This window comes from Ursus americanus, chromosome 11, assembly GCF_024610735.1.
Source record: "Ursus americanus isolate L20-20 chromosome 11, mUrsAme1.1.p, whole genome shotgun sequence".
Taxonomy (NCBI): Eukaryota; Metazoa; Chordata; class Mammalia; order Carnivora; family Ursidae; genus Ursus; species Ursus americanus.
In genome coordinates, this window is record NC_142137.1 from 40158904 (window position 1) to 40179094 (window position 20191).

The 20191-nt window shown below is 38.1% G+C and overlaps 1 protein-coding gene across 8 annotated transcripts in view; it reads left to right on the top strand.

Moving 5' to 3' along the window:
- Positions 1 to 7645: 7645 nt before the first annotated feature.
- Positions 7646 to 20191, top strand: part of TRMT11 (tRNA methyltransferase 11) — a 292966-nt gene continuing 280420 nt past the window's right edge. For 4 of the 8 annotated variants that reach the window (XR_015726104.1, XM_087865468.1, XM_045805596.2 and 1 more), the window contains exons 1-3: positions 7646 to 7789; positions 13908 to 13973; positions 15826 to 15899. Coding sequence is in view for 6 of the 8 variants with exons in the window: in XM_087865468.1 (XP_087721594.1) it covers positions 7718 to 7789; positions 13908 to 13973; positions 15826 to 15899 (212 nt within the window). In the remaining 2 variants the exon portion in view is untranslated. Of the gene's footprint in view, positions 7790 to 7845; positions 8054 to 11317; positions 11436 to 13907; positions 13974 to 15825; positions 15900 to 20191 lie in introns of those variants that run through there. The other 4 variants (XM_087865467.1, XM_045805597.2, XM_045805598.2 and 1 more) reach the window with 4 other exon arrangements.

The window sequence follows — 20191 nt, forward strand, 5'->3', positions numbered from 1 at the left end:
GGCCTATGATCCATTGTGAGTTAATTTTTGTGAGGGTTGTAAGGTATGTGTCTAGATTGATTTTTTTTTTCAATTGTTCCAGCACCATTTGTTGAAAAGACTATCTTTACTCCATTGTATTGCCTTTCCTCCTTTGTCAAAGATTAGGTGGTTATATGGGTCTATTTCTGGGCTCCCTTTTTTCTATTCCATTGATCTGTTTTCACCAATACCGCTGTCTTTATTATTGGAAGCATTATAGTAAGTCTTGAAGTTGGGTTGAGTCAGTCCTTCAATCTCGTTCTTCTCCATCAATATTGTGTTGGCTATTCTGGGTCTTTTTCCTTTCCATATAAACTTTAGAATCAGTCTGTTAATATCTACAAAATAACTTGCTATGATTTTGGTTGAGATTGCATTCAATTTATAAATCAGGTTGGGACATCCTAACAATATTGAATCTATCCATGAACATGGACTGTCTCTCCATTTATTGAGTTATTTGCTTTTTTTTTAATCAGAGTTTTATAATTTTCCTTGTATAGCTCTTATACATATTTTGTTAGGTTGATAACCTAAGTACTTCATTTTGGGGGGTGCTAATATCAGTGGTATTATGTTTTTAATTTCAAATGTCTCTTGTTCATTGCTGGTATATAAGAAAGTAGTTGAATACTGCATATTAACTTTGTATCCTGTAAACTCACTATAATTGCTTATTAGTTTCAGTAGTTTTTTGATTGTTTTGGGTCTTCTACCTAGATGATCATTGGATCTGTGAACAAAGACAGTTTTATGTCTTCCCAATCTGTATACCTTTTATTTCCTTTTATTGGCTTATTGCATTAGCTAAATCTTACAGTATAATGTTGAAAAGGAGTGGTAAGAGCAGACATCCTTGCCCTGTACATAATTCTAGTTGAAAGTTTTGATTTTCTCACCTTAAGTATGATGTTAGCTGTAGGGTTTTTTTTGTAGAAATTCTTTATCAAAGTCGAAGTTTCTCTCTTGTCTGAGTTCAGAGAGGATTTTTTATCATAAATGAGTGTTGGACATTGCCAAATGCCTTTTCTCTATCTATTGATATGATCATGTGACTTTTTTTTAGCCTGTTAATGTGATGGATTATATTAATTGATTTTTGAATATTGAACCAGCCTTGATACTTGGGATAAGTCCCAACTGGTCATCGGGAATTTTTAAAATAGTACTAAAACCAGACATTCAAATGAAGGATGTTTAATAAATTGGCTGATCCTAATGTATGAAAGATTCACTGTCAGAGTTGTAGACATACTTCCTCCTATAAGGATCCAAGGTCAAGAGCACAGGCTTTATTGCAGTGCTCATACATTTCTAGATTTTGATATCAAAAAACCATCTATAAAAGTTGATGCCCACACTTTCATTAAGTGCCCACTACTCCAGTTTACTAAAATGAAGCTGTACCTGTTAATTTATCTGCTTATGAATCAGCTTTTATTCTGCAATATAAATACAAAAAAAAACAGATTTCTGACTCTGCTTGAATAAACTTAATTAAAATGACTATATCTACCTCTGATTAAGAAGAATCAGACTGGCCACCAGGGTGGCTCAGTTGATTAAGCATCTGACTCTTGATTTCGTCTCAGGTCATGATTTCAGGGTCATGGGATTGAGCTCCACGTTGGGCTCTGTGCTCAGTGCGGAGTCTGCTTGTCCCTCCTCCTCTGCTCCTCCCCCTGCTTGCCTGCTCAGTCTCTCTCTCAAATAAATTAATAAAATCTTAAAAAAAAAAAGAATCAGATCCTTGTATGATTATTATTTAAAGTCACGTAGGTGGGGATGGATCCACAATCAACTATCATCCACTAATTAAACGAATCCCTAAGTCAAATATCTTTCAGGTAAATATATTATATTTCCCGTTGATGTAAAGCAGGCACCTCAAGCTTATTTCCCCCTCCCCTCCCCATTCCTCTCAGTCCTCCCCATCTTTTTTTAATGGCAACTGCAATCTTTCAGTTGCTCAGGCCAAAAATCTTAGTCATCCTTGACTCCTGTCTTTCATACTTCATATCTGACCCCTTAGCAAACTTTATCAGCAGTATTCTCAAAATATATTCAGGATTTGACCACTTCTCCCCACTTGTACGTCTGTCATCTTGGCCAAATTCTCATCATCTCTTGTCTAAATTACTGCAGTTGGCCTCCACACTATCTCTGCTTTTGTCTGTCTCTGCCCTACAGTCTATTCTCAACCCATTTGTACATTCAACATACAGAACATGTATGCCTGAATGTTCTCTTAGCCAACAGTTTCCAAACAATTTGCCCTCAGACATGATGTCACCTTGAGGGACCTGAAACAAAAATCAGTTCATTCCTGTCAGTGCCCAGTGTCTCTCCACCTTTTCGGACACATCTCTTCTCTTGCTTTGAACATTGCTAGAATCACCTGAGTGGGCTCCATGCTTCCAGTTGCTTCCTTTCTAGCCCAGAGAGCCTCTATCAGAGTTCTTTCTAAATCATGACTTGGTTATGCAATTTTCTTGCTTGTGAAAACCTCACTGTTTTCCCTCAAAATTATTCACCAGGATGTTCGGCTTCATCTCCTGTGCTTGTATCCCATATGCCAACCATTTTTACTATTCCAACTAAACTCAGCACAGCTTTGGAAATCTGTTCACTTTTAAAAGCTGGGTTAAGATGTTATCCCCTCTTGGAAGTCTTCCCTGATACTCCCATCCACAACCACAGCAATATTGTTTCTTTAGCTCTAGTCTGTAATATTTTATTTTCCTAGCATAGACCTTACATAATCTAGCTGGGAACTAGTGGGATATCCTCGACCACTGGGTTTTGTGACCTTTTTTATGAGCTGGGGGATCTGATTTTTTATCTTGTATCCCCATTGCCTTAGTTCAGTGACTGATTTATATTACTGGTTAATAAAGATTTTATTTTAATCTCTGAGTCCCTTAAAATGTTACCATAATCTAATTGAGCACAATGATAACCCTAATTCCAACTAAAAATCAAGAGTATAACCTAGATGTCAGCGGAATCTCCCTGGTCTTATGTTCTTCATGGCAGTATGCATGACCACTATAATTTAGGTGTAAAACCTCTTTGAGTTTCAAAAGAAGTCACCCACACCAAGCATTTCAAGCATTTAATAACCAAACTTGGTTTGGTAAATGGTAAAATATCATCTAGCTCCTGCCATCTTGCTGACTCTCTTTTTCTCTACTTCTCCCTTTGCCTTTAGAACATATTTCTCTTCTTTTTGCATTAGAATTTTTAAAATTCTCTGCAAAGCCTTTCTTCTAGCCAACATGCATGGCCCACAGGAAATCACCTAACTTAAGTAGTCTATTCTAGAAATTTTCTCAAAAGAAATCAGCTAAGGAGATTTTCTTGAGATTCTCAATCTAGCCTGTAAGAGAGGAATATTTTCTTCTTGTGACACCTTCTGCTGAGAAACATATTTGCAGTATTTTGCCAGTTTATTATATAAATTCTCTCTCCAAGCATGGGTAAGAGCAAGGCAAACATGCTATTTATCTGTGGCACTGGGAGTCAAAGCCTGTCTATCCATACTCCTCTCTCCCAGGCAATGATTCTCAAACCTCAGTGTGCATCAGAACCACCTGGTGGGCCTGTTTAAAATAGTCTGCTGGATCCCATCCTGAGTTTCTGATTCAGCAGACTTGGGGGTAGGCAGGAATTTGCATTTCTAAGTGATTCCCAGGTGATGATGTTGCTGGTAGCTGCCATCAAATTAACAACTGAAGTGTTTTTAAAAATATGTTTAGGCCACATCCCAAATTAAATTCAAATCCCCAGGGGTAGATTCCAGGCTTCATATTTTTGAAAATTCCTCAGGTAATTCCAACATGCAGCCAAGTTTAAGAATCTGTGCCCTGTAGGATTGAGTAAAACTCCTCCTATGGCCCTGTTAAATTAGTTCTCAGGAAGATGCCTTTTATGGGACTGAGACCATTTATTTTATATGTAATAAATTTTCCTCTCATGGGAAGCAAATAAGATCAAGCGATGGTGATTACTGTGAATTGTGCTTTAATTAGAATCTGCAGGTCCCTTCCTAGAAGGTAACTTACACACTTTGAGACTGTTAATACTTGCATATTGCCAAAAGCCTTCCTTTGTTTAGAAGTCATGTTTGCTACTTACATTTTAGGAAGGAAAGAAGAAAGGGAGAGAAGGAAAGTGGGAAGTAGGGGAGAAGGAAGGACAAGAGACCTGCCTCAAATGTGGCAAATGCACTGTGAACTTAACACCACCTCTGGTTCACAAGTTCTGCCCAAGAGAAGTAATAAATGGGGTCCCATTCAAAAATGCGCAAAGCCACGGAAGCCACAAAGCTGAAGCCTGCAGCAGTGTGGATGATATCCAGGTCTTGTATTTGGAGTGGAATAAAAGTAGAGTGAAATGTTTTTTGGTATCTTATGATCTCGATCTCATTGCAAACAATTAAATTAAGTACCAGCCCAAGGAGGGAAGGCACCCCTAATTTTGGTAGGCCCTAGGTTAGGCTCCTTTTTGAAAACTGTTTCTATTTCACCTAGTCACTAAGATATGGTGGGAGTTGTTCTCTAGCCTAGCTCAATCAGGCTGGCATCTTACATCTGTCTGGAAATGTATGGCTTTTGATTATTTGAATTGAGGAAGCATTAGAGTTTAAGTATGGCAGGACAGAAGGCTGAATCTCCAGCCCATTTTCCTTCACTTTTTTTTCTACGCACAGAACCTACTTTACAGGTAGCAAATGAGTAGGTCTAGTTTACAACGAGGATTTCAGGTTTGTTTGGGAGAATTTTTTGAGCAGAGGACAAGCTCTACTTTTCTCCACTTCTGGAGATCTTGAGTCATATTTAAATCAACTCCAGCTGCTTAAGTTTGAACTGGTGCCTTGTCCTAACTTGTTCAGTTTTGTTTCCTGAGAGCTCCAAGTGTTTGTTCTCTCTTCTCCTCTTTCTGGATTATCTTCATTTAGATTATCTTCATTTAGATCTCCAGGATACTGGAGACCCTTCTGGCATTTCATGAAATTAGAAGTCGGTCAAGAATGCTTCACCATAGTGAAGTCCCTATAGTTATATATAACTTGTTCCAATAAAACTTATTCTCCAAACTGTTCAAAAACCCCTTGTTTTTTATTCATTGCAAAAATCTTCTAGTCTTGGGACACCTGAGTGGCTCAGTCAGTTAAGCGTCTGCCTTTGGCTCACGTCATGATCCCAGGGTCCTGGGATGGAGTCCACATTGGGCTCCTTGCTCAGCGGGGAGCCTGCTTCTCCCTCTGTCTGCTGCTCCCCCTGCTTGTACGTGCGCTCTCTCTCTGACAAATAAATAAAGTCTTTTAAAAAATCTTCTAGAATTAATACATATGCAGAGAAGTTTCCTATCCCTCACTGGTGCACAAATGTCTATGGTTCTCTGATAACCAACCCCTTTTCAAATGTTAAATGCTCAGCCTGAGACAGATGCATGGACAGTTTTAACATTACACATGACTTCTGCTGCTGGGACCTGTTAACTCTCTACTTATTTCCTTCACTGACTCTGCCCTACTAGTCTCAACAGTTTAGGGGCCTGCTATAACCAGAACTCAAGATTCTCCTAATTTCGGGTCCTAACTATCTAGGAATGATTCTGGTTTTCAGTCATCATCAGCCTATACCAGAGATTCAGATGCTTGCACAATAGCAATTTCACAGAAGGAGCCAAGTTTCTAAGAAGTCTGCCGTGGTAGATGAAGCATGGATGAAGCTTTGGGTCAGTTCCCAGAAGATGGAGTATAAACTTTCTTGCCCCTTCTAGTACAAATTAAAAAACAAAAACAAAAACAATTGCAAGTCTCTAGATGTTAGTTTAAACACCAAGTTTCAAAGTTCATACTCTCTTGCTGCTCCTTAAGGACTTTAGTAGGCTCAAAAACATGGAACAGCTCTGGTGTGACTTCTTTAAAGGCAGTCTACTTGATCTCACAAGTAGCTCCACACTAACCTTAATGGCCTGGCCTGCGCAGGATTAATTTATACTTCCCCAATGTATCCAACAGTTTGAGATTCTTAATGTATGTGATCTCTTGCTCATCTCTGGAGTAGAGAATTAGTGGGGATTTAGTCATGAACTTTAGCTTTAAGGAAGCTCATGTGAAAAATCAGTGAACCTTGAATTTGGGTTCTCCTAGACTGTGTATTCTCATTTGCTGTCTCTGCACAGCATCCTATTAATCCAAGCATGAAAATCAGCACCTCTATGATATTCCCTAAAAAGTGTCCCCATCAAAATTTAATGTTTGGTAATTCTGACAAGCTTTGGGAATGGGGCATATCAAACACTGCACATCATTCCCCTAATATTTTGTAGGTTCTCTGTCCCACCTTGACCTCTCTTCTCATATCTCATACTGTTATCCCTTTTCTGAAGCCTTGGGGCCAAGAGACATCTGTGTTCCTCAGAGACTCACTTTATTGCTTATCTTAAGTGGACTTACCAAGGTGTTTTCCTAACAGATTGCTTGTTAAGAGGAATTTTCATATATATATATATATATATATATATATATATATATATATATATATATATATATATATTTTTTTTTTTTTAAAGGAAAGTCTCCTTAAATTCCATTTATTGGCCCCATACAATATGCCAGGTATTAAACACTTTATGTACATTATTCCACTTAATTCTAACAATCCCTTGAGGGAGGCAGTGTTACTCCATTTTAGATAAAACTGCTATTAAAAGGGGCTAAGAAATGTGCTTAAGAGCATATAGATTGTAAATAGTGGAACTGAGATTTTTAACCTAAGATCGACACCACAGCTTATGTTCTTAATGATGGCTGTGAAGTATCGAGGATGTTCCCAGCACATGGTGCTTGGAATATGTAGTACTCTTGTACTTTGTACAATATTATGGTGGGATGCAAAAGAAATTGCTCTCAATAAGACAAAAGCAATAATGCGTATACATAGACTATGCAAATTTTTAAAATTTATGATATACTACTACTTATTTTATGTGCTACGAAATCTGTGCCAGTGTGAATAGTTAGAAGCAATTTCCATCACTGTTTTAATATAGAGTTGGCTGTAGACTGGGCCTGTGAGTCTAACATCACAACCTCCTAATTATTGAGTAAATTATTAAGAACGACATTGTTTTTTCCGTTAAGTATAGGAAGAACCGTAAGAGATGATCTAGGTCAAGAGCTTGTTAAAACAAGCTTAGAAGGCACGTATCCTTGAAAAGTTATTGCAAAAATACAGAAAGTAAAATAAATATTAGATGAGTGGGCCAGGTCCTCCTAGTTTGGAGTGGTTAGAGAAGTCTGCACGGAAAAGGTGAAATTCCAGTCCAGTTTTAAAGAACTAGGATTTGAAACGCTCCTAGAGAGAGTTGGAAGTACGTTCCTGGTGGGAGGATCAACGGGAACTTGTCTTATTGCAACCCGCTGCTGAACACCACACAGCCCCTCACACTACCTACTCGTACTTCCTCATTTCAGCCAGGAAGTGCCTCGCAGCTGGCGTTGCGCCTCCAGCGGCTGCCAGGCTCAACATATCCGCGCGAGGAACCGCGGGACAGCGCCCGCTTCGACCTGCTTCCGCTTCCGGTCATTCTAGGCTCCGCCTCAGCGGGAAAGGCTGTGTGCGGGAGGGGGGAAGAAGAGGTGGGAAACAGCGCGCGTCGCGCAGGCGCAAGGTAGGCGGCCGCAATGGCGCTGTCGTCCTCCCTGAATAGATATCTGCTGCTCATGGCTCAAGAGCACCTGGAGTTCCGCTTGCCGGTGAGCCCGCACTGACCTCCACAACTTCTTGACGGGAGAGGACGGCACGGTGGGGATGGGTGTGCGGGCGGCGGAGATCTTCTCAGCTTGAGCAAGCAGGGACCCGGGGGTGTGCGCTTGTCGGGGTTATTACGCGTCCTCAGTCCCTCGGTCCCTTGGAAGGATCCGAGCTCAGCCGAGGGTGTGTGAGAGAGGAGTCCAAGACAGACTCTTACAGACTTGCCACGCATTTTCATTCCGTCTTCTGCCCGTGCTTCTAGGCAGGTAAATATGACCCGTCCTCTCGCTCCAGGAACACTTCGTCTAGCGGAGGATAGAGACAGCCAACAGAAATGCTCAGTGCAGTGTTTTAAGTGGCACATATGCAGGTCAAATCCCGTGGAGGAGGGTTGGATTGCTGGTGGTCGTGGTAGGTGGCAGGGGTTAGATGATGGAGAAATTGGGAAAAGTGTTTCATTCATTCAAGAAACATTTTCAGAGTACTTGTAATTGCATGTGCCGGACGCTGGGGATATGGAGATGGCAAAGACTGTTTCCGTCTTCAGGGAGCTTACTGTTTAGGCTAAGGTCCGAGCAGATGCATAAACTTTAAGAAATAACATTTTTAAGTGCAATAGTAGATGCGTAGGGAATACGAGAGCATAGAAGGGGAATCCAGTCCACCTGAGGGGGTGGGGGATGTTGGCCTTTAAGATCGATTGCATGAGGATATGACACTTGAACAGTAACTAATGAGTAAGAGTTAGCCAGGCCAAGGATATAAATAAATTAGAATTACAAGTCAGTATTACCGGATTATGAAATATGTAGCTGCGAGTGACAGAAAGAGAGCAAGGAGAGGTAGATAGGGGCCAGAAAATGTAAAGCCTTGAATACTCTGGAAGGGAAGAGAAAATTTATTTAGGTTGTAAGGGAAATTTACTGAAGAATTTTAAGCAAAGATTTTTCCTTAAAAATCACTTTGCCAGCGATAATGAGAATAGATTTGAGAGGAATAAGTCTGGAATCAGAGACCAGTTAGGAGCCTGTTGGAATAGTCTTGTTAGTAGATTAAGAAGGCCTGAATTAGGGCAGGGGTAAAAGGATGGGATAGATGGAAAATATTTAGGTGATGAAATCATCAGGACTTGATGATTGAATGTGGGGGGAACAGGGGCCGGTCAAGGATGACTCCTGGGGTGCATATAAGAGCATCTCCATTTAAAATGTAGAGCACAGGCAGATGAAAGATTTAAATTTTGGTTATGCTGAGTTTGATGTGTTTGTGTAATATCAAGTGAAGAAGATCGGGGATGGGGGGCAGTGAATATAGGAATATGCATGGAGTACGATAGAGTGGTCTGGACTGGTAATAAATGTTTTGGAAGCTTCTGCGTATGAACACTAGGAGAGAAAGTGAAATTATTCAGAGAAAGCATAGTGTTGAAAGAGTGGGGGGCCAAATACACGAGCTTGGAAGCATTGATATTGGGGGGAAGTGAGAAAAGAGGAGGTAATGAAGAGGATTGGCAAGTGTCAGAATAGAAAGTCTTAGAGGGCACAGAAATCAGGAGGTTAAAGTTTTAGGAATTTTGCTAAAACTGTTGTGTAGAGTTTGGAGTAGGATGGTGAGCTAGATTGCTTGATTTAATGGTCACTGGAAAATGAGGAAGGGCAGATAGACTGCTCTTAACCAGAGCATAAGAAGGGCAAGTAAGGGATTGGTTGACAGTTTTGAGGGAGGCCTAGGGTCAAGCAAAGTTTACAGGATGAAGAGAAGGGGAGAATGGATATAAGGGCACAGTGGGAGGTGTTGGTCTTTCACTAGAAGGGGAGAGTGGGCAAAGGAGAGTTAGGTTGGATGTGGGGTTGCTGCCCAAGGGTCTGTTTTCTAGGTTATGAATGAGTCAAGGTTGTTTCTTCAGAGATCAGGGACCAAGCAGTTGAGTGGAGAAATGGGAAAAATAGTTATATTTGAAATAGTCATTGAGAGCAAAAGAGGGAGCTGACAAGTTAAAAATTGAGAACACAGGTATCGGAGCAATGGTGGAAACCCAGCTTAGGGTGATGATCATGTATTTGTAATTGTGCTGAGATTCTCCGATTTTCTTCAGTTGTGTGCAATTCACTGGCCTTAGGAGTTAGGAAGGGAGACTGTGGCATTGATTCAGGGTTAATGTTTTGCTGAGCAGGTGCATTGGCAAGATAGGGGTGTAAGGGCATAGAGTTTCATGGAGGAAGTAATATTTTAATAGATCGTAATTGATAAAGAGCTGTTTTGTGGGTAAAGAAGACTGGAAGCCCACTTCAGTGAGAAACAGAAGCAAGTGTAAAGGCATGGACAGAGTTGATTATGGTGGTTTGGGGTGTGGGATGTGTGGGGAGTGAGGATGAAGTGATGGGCAATGGTGCTAGAGTGGTGGATAGGATCCAGGGTTTGGAATGTTTTGAAACCATTGCAAGGAATTTGGATTTTATTTTAGATTTAATGGGGGAGCCATTGACTCTTGTTAAGCCAGGAAGTGACATTTTTTTTCTTTTTAAACCAGTAAGTGACTAGTAATCATTTGTGTTTTAGAGGGAGAATTCTGGAGGACCAGAGAAAGGATACTGGAGTGGAAATGGAGGCCAAGGAGGGTGTGTGCCTCTAGTCCACCAGTGCACTGAGAATGGAGTAGTTAGGCTACCGTCTTCAGAATAGCATCCGTAGTACTTGGACAACTGTTTTTTCTTCTTAAATTACTCTTAGTGTCTTACCCTGGTGCCAGTTTAATCTCCCAAAAATCTCAGTTCTCTTTTACACCCTCATTGTCCCAAGGCTGAAACTTCTTAGTCTGGCATTAGCCCACCATTGAATGGTTCTTTTCTCTGTCTCCCCACATCTCCCACCTCAATGCAGCCAAGAGTGAATCCCCATCATTCCCTGAACGATGCTCTCAGTTTTCATGCTTTTGCCTGTGCTGCCTTTTGTCTAGTTCAGTCTTCCCTATTTCAGTCTTCTACCTATTGATTTTACATAGTCGATATTCATTGAGATTTACACACATATTTATTTTAGGTTTATTTTTTACTTGATTCTTTTTCAACTCTGCAGTTTCCTTTTTAATAGGTTTTTAGTCTGCCAAAATTCTTAATTGTCTTTTATCCCCTTCAATATAGAAAGCATAGTTATGTTAAGTATGACAAACTATAGAAAGCACACATATTAAATATGATAAAAGAAGTCTGGGCCTGTTGCTTTTGTGTATTGTTTCTCTTGGTTCTTTTTCATATGTGTGCTGGCTTATTTTTTTAAATCTACACTAGATATATTTGGAAAGTTATTTGAAGAAGTAACATGAGGCCTGGGTGAGGTAAATCCTCTTGAAATAGGAGCATTGATGATCTAGGATGACTTGAACTCATTTCCAGGTATTAAGTTTTGTTTCTGTTCTGATTCACACATGTTCCTCTGGTATGTAGCTTTTGGGGATCCCAGTCCAAATTGGGTGGCTTATCAAGCCATCTTTCTTTTTCATGGATGGTCCAATATTCTTTTTGTTCCTCTAGCTCCATTAAGCTGTCAAAAGGACCATCCACCCTCACAGATGCTTTTGGAATTGGTCAGTGCCCCGGGAAGCAAGTGGCTGCACCTTGGGATTTCTGGCTTCTCCTGAAGTTTGGTTTGGTAATTCTTGTAATTGCTCCATGCGTTCAAGCAGACGCGAGGTTTTTCCAGTTATTCTCAGCAGAAGGCTTAATCTGAATTGCCCAGTTTGCCATCGGTAGAAGTGGAAGTCCTCTTTCATCTATGCAGATCCTCTCTGTATTCCAGGGCCTAAGTCAGTTTCCATGAAAACTTTTCTTCTGAAACTGAAGTAATGGTTTCTTCCTTGAACTCTAATGTAATACCTTTTTGCTTTTACTTCTTTAAGAGTACTCACTGTTTTAGAGCTCACATTTCAGTTACTAGGTTGAATGTTTTGTTCTATTAGACCATAAGCTCCCTGAAGATAAATATGTATTTATCTTTACATAGCTCAGTGCCTTGTACATATTAGTTTCTTAGTAAGTATTGAGTGAGAGGATCCCTTTGGGGAAGGCAATCAAGAGGACAGTCTACACTTTTGAGTCCATCTACTGTTTAGAACTGGTAAGCAGGAAAACTAATGAGTAGCTGCCTTTATGGTTTAAAATGAGAGATTAGGAATATAATGTGGTCCTGTTTTCCATTTGTAGAGTTAATCAGGGCCAATTTTAGTTGCCTTATTGTACTAGAGTTCAGACACCTGGGTTTTATTGCTAGCTCTGAAACAAACTAAAATGGATGAAGAAGTGAGTGGCTAAAAGAACTGAAAAGCTCATGTGAATTAATGCATGAGGCATGCCCCAAATCATGCTATATTTTTCTATCCAATATAAATTCTTTTGTTCCTAATATAGAAGGATTGTCAACTAGAAAGTGAATTTGCCATAAGGGTAAAAATTTTGTGTTTTGCTTTTTCCAAGTAGATTGATGGTGTAGTATAATACAGGTTTTGCTCATAAATTTGAAACTTGGGTTATCACATTTACTTTCAATTTTAAGTCATTGCTTAAGTTTGGGGTAGTGGAGTTAATGCTATGCCGTAAAACCTCAATAATTCTTCACTTTTTTTTTAAACTCATAGAGCCTTTGTGGTTTTTTTTGGCCCGTTACTAATTTTTAACAGGGTATCTCAGGAGCAGCAAATTTTGCAGTCAAATGCTCTACCACTGAGCTATACCCCCTGAACAGCAAATGTTGATGTTTTAAATGTAGCTGATCTCCCACCGTGCTTTAATGTGGAATGAACAAAAATATTCTAGACCAAAGTAACTTAATCTATAACTTCATTTTTTTTTTTTTTGTTTTAAGAATGATAATTCTGTCAGTCTTGCTTGATTTCTTGAGCCACTGGACTTCAAGTTCATCATCTTGATTCCTTTACTTAACACCCTAGGTTTTGTGCTCCTGTTGTCACAGACCTCTTTACTTCATGAGGTAGCTATGATTCCTGTTTTCCAGATGAGAGAAGTGGTTTGTATAAAACCACATGGCTGCCATTTGAAAGATGTGAAAATAAAATTGTGATTTATCTGACTCCCAACTCCAATGATGCCTCCTATTTAAATACGTGTCACACATGTTTCAGAATGACTTTGGGGTTACCTTCAGTATTACTGATACACTATGCAAGTTCTTGGTCTGTCCATATAGTTCAACTGAATTTAGCCCCTTGTAAATCCAGGGATTAAAGAAAAAAGAAAATATTTGTTGCATAATTGAAAGGAAAAGCAAAAAGGCATGATTTGCTCAAACCTCCTATTCCTTTTGGTCTTGAGGTAGAGAATGTTGATGTTCTGGGTATACTGTCTCATGGTGCCTGTGGATCATGATGAGCTTGGTGTTAAAGGCCCTTCTTCTAGTTGGGATGAAAGGGGATTGTAGGCACCCAGCAGAGGGGGCGTATCTCTGATTGGGTTACCTCCTCCATAAGACCTACAGAGAGGAGTGGGATCCTACTGCTTTATGTTATTTGAGGAGACAAAATTTGTTAGCAGTACATATTGTAAAATTTCTATAGTCATCTTGTATTTATCAATACAAAGTGATTGCTTCATAGAATATAATATTATCTGAACAGATTTCAACTTTGCATTCCTGATGTTTTTAAAGTAGCTCTTGTGTTCTCTTTCTAGTTGTGTAACTTTATCCAGAAAGAAGAGGCTAACTTATTATAACTTCTGTTTAATGAATCCACAGTGATGCTTCCTGGTTAATCACTTATTTCTAAAAGTCCTCAACTTATCTGTTTAATAATTCATTTTATTTTTATTGATCAGTTGTCAGATTTACTAATCTATAGTTTTGTCATCCAATTTTTTCCAAAATCAGGGCATTTTCTGAGCAAGTCTTTTGGCAGCCTTCTTGTGTAAAATTTCTCAGAAATTACTTAACTGTGGTTGTGACTGTAAAATTTTTCAGAACCTAAAGTTTTAATTTGTGTGGTGTTGAAATTTAAATGCCTCAAGTAGGTCACTTACCTGCTCTTAAAAAGTCGTATTATACCTATATCTGTTAATAGACTTTGAGTTCCTTGTGTTAAAATATCTTCTTTCTATAATATTTTCAATGTAGGAAATAAAGTCTTTGCTTTCACTTTTTGGAGGTCAGCTCATCAGTAGTCAGGAAACTTACGGAAAGGTAAGTTGAATTTATATTTTTCATTAGACCATGTGTAGTATATTTATAAGTAGAATCTTGGGTTTGAAGAGAAGAACTGAAAATCTTACATTTATATTTGTGTGGTTACTTGTTTCTGCTTCTAGGGGCAATTGAATAAAAAGGATATTTTTGGAAAAAAGTTGTGGTTTTAGAATGTCATCTAAGTTTATTTCCGGTATTCATTTAGTTTACTAGTTTTTAATTTTTAACTCAATACTTGTACCATAATTGTATCTGTCACTCAATTGAAAAAAAAAAGGGCGGGGCTGTTTTTTGTTGATGAGGTATGATTAGAATTAGTATTTAGAATTTATCAGTATTTCAGACTTGTATTGGGGATTATTTAAACATTTGAAATTGTGCATGTGTAAGATCATGAACTTACGAGCATTTTTCTATTTGATAGTTTATCAGTGTATTAGAGAAGTTTGGGAAATAGAGAAGTCATTCATAATTCTTCCTTCATGTGACATAATTTGAGGGTACTGCTTTCCGATCTTTTTTCATATACTTTTTTTCCCTTTCGTTCTAATACTATTTATGAACTTCTTCATTCTCTTTTTCACTTGATACTATTAATATAGGCACATGTTGCCACATAGCCTTCATCACTAACAGAGTTGTATAATATTTTCTATTGATTAGTTCTATCATTATTTATCTAATGATTTCATTTTGTTTAGATTGTTTTTAAATTTTTCTAATAAAAATAATACTGAGATAACCATCTTTTTTCTGTTTGGATTATTTTGAATTTTTCTGTAGAGTAGTGTGAATATTGGAAGAAGAAAGACTGGCAGGGAGGATTTCTTCCAGAAGATGAGGGAACTTAGTTGAAAGTCTGCTAAGATTGGACTTGTACTCCTTTCATGTACTGAAGGAGGAGGAAAAGAGGGAGAGTATAGATAAAATTGGGTGAGGATGATGAACCGAGGTCAGGGGTCTGCTTTGTTTTTCTGTTGTTCTGGCAAGGGGTTATCTGGGTGGAGGTGAAAAGTGCCTGTAATTGGGGCACCTGGGTGGTTCAGTCGATTAGGCCACCAGCTCTTGATTTCTGCTCAGGTCATGATCTCAGGGTCGGGAGATCGAGCCCCAAGTCTGGTTCTGTGCTCACTGTGGAGCTTGCTTAAGTCTCTCCCATTCCCCATCTCCCTCTGGCTCTACACCCGTGCACACCTGTGCATGCTCTCTCTCTCTCAAAATAAGATAAAATAAAATAAAATAAAATTTAAAAAGTGCCTGCAGTCTTGATGGTTGAGACAGAGGATTAGTAAACACCTCTGATGCACCTGAAACTTTTTTCCTTAGATAAAATAATAAAAATTAGTATAATATTCCCTATAATTTTCCATCATAGTTGTTTCAGAGTTCCTTTTCCACCCCTCAGGTGGCTACAACTACCTAAAAAATGGAGGGATCATTCAAAGAAATATATTACTTAGAAGTTAAAAATAAAATAGCTGTATTATCAGGAATGATCAACAATAAAAAATCGTGAGATCATACTTTGGGGTAAAATATGCATTAATTATTTTGGTTAAAATACATAAGACAGTAAATACAAAATCTTAAGTTTAATCTTGTATTTACTGATAGTTGCTCTTATGGTCATTTATAAAAGTGTTCTGATGTTGTACTATGTTATCCTAACAGGTTAGCTATTAAAATAATTTACTTTTTTACTATTGGAGCAAGTTTTATTTTGGTTAGAGTCAGACCATGTATTCTTACATAAAAGTAGCAAATAGGAATCTCTCCTTATTGACTTCTTGAATAGAAGCATATGAGGCCATAAAACCAGTTACAAGTTGTATATTGTTATTTTTTTCAGTCTCCTTTTTGGATTCTTAGCATTCCCTCTGAAGATATTGCCAGAAACTTAATGAAACGAACTGTGTGTGCCAAGTAAGAGAAACTTATGTTTTCCTGCAGATTGTATACCGTACTTTTCATACTACTCTGTCCTTGCTATATTGGTGGAGAATTACAAGGAGTTAGTTGTTGGGGGGGGAAGCACACTTTAGCTTGCAGATACATGAATTTGCCACTGGGTGGTGGTGGTAGAATGGGGAGTTCTTTGCTGAAACTGAGGGTGAGGAAATCTTTGTGGTGAAATGCCTGAACAACGGTTTTGGGGTAATTTTTTTAAACTTCTGTATTAAGCAGGAGTATGGTATAAGATGTAAATGCTGTTATTACATAGGATAAGTGCCACATTTAATTAATAACGAAAGTACTGAAAATCTAAAGATGTTTTTCTTATCGATGGCTTTTAGTTGAGTGAGCAGATAAGTGTGAAATGAAAAAAAGTGAGGACTGCCATGAAATATGTTTTGCTGTTTTGTTTGTTAGAGAGTGGAGTCCTGATTATCACACCTTGTGTGGATTACTATAATGATGTTAATAGTTTATCCTGTTTTCTAGATTTTATCATTGGTATCTGATCTTTCTTCCATTTCTTTCTTCCTTCCCTCCCTTCTTCCTTCCTAATCTTGTAAGTTGAAACTTTCTAATTGGTCTTACTATTCAGTAAAAATGACTAGCAGAGAGAAACATAACTAAAAAAAAAAATCTTTTGAATAATTATTAGTTTTGATTAGCATATTAAAATTTATGGCTCTAAGAGTTGTTTGATTTCAGCAGATAAGGCTTATTAGGTTTAAAGTAGCTATTTGAGGACCAAGAATTTGTACACTTCCTTCAAAGCTCGTATCTTCTCCTGCATTTGCTTAATGGTACAATTAATAATTATGTAATGAGTGTGTAATATTATATAATAATTTCCTTGACTACTTTTTGTTCTCTGTATATTTTGAATAGTTTAGGTTGGGTATACCTCAGTGATAAGCTAAGTAAGGGTGGTATGCCTATAGAGGTCTTCTGTCTATAAATTTAATAAAAGCAAAGGAGGAATTCATTTTCAAATGATAAAATTCACAGTCCTAATGTAGCATTAATTGTTCTGGAAGTAAAATAGACTGTTGGAAGCATGGATTGAAAATTAAATTCAAAATTTTTTTTGTGGCAGACTCGGGATTGAAAGTTAATTTTGTTTTGTTGATTTATTTATTTATTTATTTATTTTGATTTTTTATTATATTATGTTAGTCACCATACAGTACATCCCCGGTTTCCGATGTAAGGCTCGATGATTCATTAGTTGTGTATAACACCTAGTGCACCATGCAATACGTGCCCTCCTTACTACCCATCACCAGCCTATCCCATTCCCCCACCCCCCTCCCCTCTGAGGCCCTCAGTTTGTTTCTCATAGTCCATAGTCTCTCATGTTTCATTCCCCCTTCTGATTACCCCCCTTTCTTTATCCCTTTCTTCCCCTACCGATCATCCTAGTTCTTATGTTCCATAGATGAGAGAAATCATATGATAGTTGTCTTTCTCTGCTTGACTTATTTCACTAAGCATTATCTCCTCCAGTGCCGTCCATGTTGTAGCAAATGTTGAGAACTCATTCTTTCTGATAGCTGAGTAATATTCCATTGTATATATGGACCACAACTTCTTAATCCAGTCATCTGTTGAAGGGCATCTCGGCTCCTTCCACGATTTAGCTATTGTGGACAATGCTGCTATGAACATTGGGGTGCATATGGCCCTTCTCTTCACTACATCTGTATCTTTGGGGTAAACACCCAGTAGTGCAATGGCTGGATCATAGGGGAGCTCAATTTTTAACTTTTTAAGGGACCTCCACACTGTTTTCCAGAGTGGCTGTACCAACTTGCATTCCCACCAACAATGTAGGAGGGATCCCCTTTCTCCACATCCTCTCCAACAATTGTTGTTTCTTGCCTTGTCTATTTTTGCCATTCTAACTGGCGTAAGGTGGTATCTCAGTGTGGTTTTGATTTGAATTTCCTTGATGGCTAATGATTTTGAACATTTTTTCATGTGTCTGTTAGCCATTTGTATGTCTTCATTGGAAAAGTGTCTGTGCATATCTTCTGCCCATTTTTTGATTATTTGTTTCTCGTGTATTGAGTTTGAGAAGTTCTTTGTAGATCTTGGATACCAGTCCTTTATCTGTAGTGTCATTTGCAAATATATTCTCCCATTCCGTGGGCTGCCTCTTAGTTTTTCTGACTGTTTCCTTGGATGTGCAGAAACTTTTAATCTTGATGAAGTCCCATAAATTCATTTTATCTTTTGTTTCTCTTGCCTTTGGGGATGTGTCATGAAAAAGGTTGCTTTGGTCGATGTCGTAGAGGTTGCTGCCTATGTTCTCCTCTAGGATTTTGATGGATTCCTGTCTCACATCGAGGTCTTTCATCCATTTGGAGTTTATTTTTGTGTATGGTGTGAGATAGTGGTCAAGTTTCATTCTTTTGCATGTAGCTGTCCAATTTTCCCAGCACCATTTATTGAAGAGACTGTCTTTTTCCCACCGGATGTTTTTTCCTGCTTTATCAAATATTAGTTGCCCAAAGAGCCGAGGGTCCATTTCTGGGCTCTCTATTCTGTTCCATTGGTCTATGTGTCTGTTTTTGTGCCAGTACCATGCTGTCTTTGTGATCACAGCTTTGTAGTACAGCTCGAAATCCGGCATTGTGATGCCCCCAGCTTTGTTTTCCCTTTTCAGCAGTGCCTTGGAGATTCGGGGCCTTTTCTGTTTCCATACAAGTTTAAGGACTATTTGTTCCAGTTCTTTGAAAAATGTCCTCAGTATTTCGATCGGGATAGCATTGAAAGTGTAGATTGCTCTGGGTAGCATGGACATTTTAACTATGTTAATTCTTCCGATCCATGAGCATGGAATATCTTTCCATCTTTTTATGTCTTCCTCAGTGTCTTTCAAGAGTGATTTATAGTTCCTAGAATATAGGTCCTTTACGTCTCTGGTTAAGTTAATTCCAAGGTAACGTATGGTTTTTGGTGCTATTGTAAATGGGATGGATTCCCTAATTTCTCTTTCTCCGGTCTCGTTATTCGTGTATAGAAATGCAACTGATTTCTGAGCATTGATTTTGTATCCCGCCACATTACTGAATTGCTCTATAACTTCTAATAGTTTGGGAGTGGCTTCTTTTGGGTTTTCCGTATGGAGTATCATGTCATCTGCGAAGAGAGACATTTTGACTTCTTCTTTGCCGATTTGAATACCTGTTGATTTATTTTTAACATGGAATATTTTGAGCATACCACAAAAGGAGTGAAAAATACAATAAACACCTAGGTGGATACCTTGTTAGAGCTCAACATTTGAGATATTTACCACAGCCTTCTTTTTAAAAAAAATAAAAAAAGTGGTTTATAGAATCGTTGACTTTGTGCACCTTTCCCAGTTTCATTCCCCTCCTTCTCTCAAAGGATAGTTTCTTAAAGAATTTTTGTCAGAAAGATTTCATTGTTACTTCCATAATCATTAAAACATTTGAGATTGTTGATTTTATATTAGTAAGTTGATATCCATGCTTATTTATATAGCCCCTATGAAAAATGTGGCAGCCTACATAAGCTTTATAATCTCTAAATTATGAATCATGATAGTTCAGTCATATATATGAAAACTGTGTACTCTGAAAATCTAAATCATAAAAGGTATTATTAAAATTAATGTTCCAATTATAGCTGAAGCTTTTGATGTTATATGCCTAATCTTTATTTTGACTATTTAAAATATAAATTTATTAATATATAAATTCTTTCTGAAAAAGACGATAAGGAGTATATTTTGTTGATTCTGGGTTATCATTACAAGCATTAATTCCTACGTTATACTATGTAATAGTTCATTAGGGATAATTATGATCCATGAAACTAGTCATTCCCTGAATGGCCTGGGATTCCTTTTTTTTTTTTTTTTGAGAGGCACTGTATTATAGTGCATGTAGTCATGTGTGTAGTGTGGAGCTTGATGGATTGGAATCCTAGCTTCATTAATTGCTAAATGACCTGAAAGAGTCATTTTAACCTCATTGTGCCTCATTGGTTCAATAGGTGATGATACCGGAAGCTACCTCATAGGGCTCTATGAGGAACAATCATGAATCCATGTTAAATGACCTTAGAACAGTCCCTTGTACTTTGAGTTGTATAAAGTATTATCTTTTATTATTTTTTATTATTTTTGTTTTTCAAGCTTTTCCCCATCCAGAGGTTGAGTTACATATGCTTTCCCTCAGTTTATGCTTCCAGGAGTCTTCTCCCTTAAGTTTCATGAAGGCAGTGAACTTTGT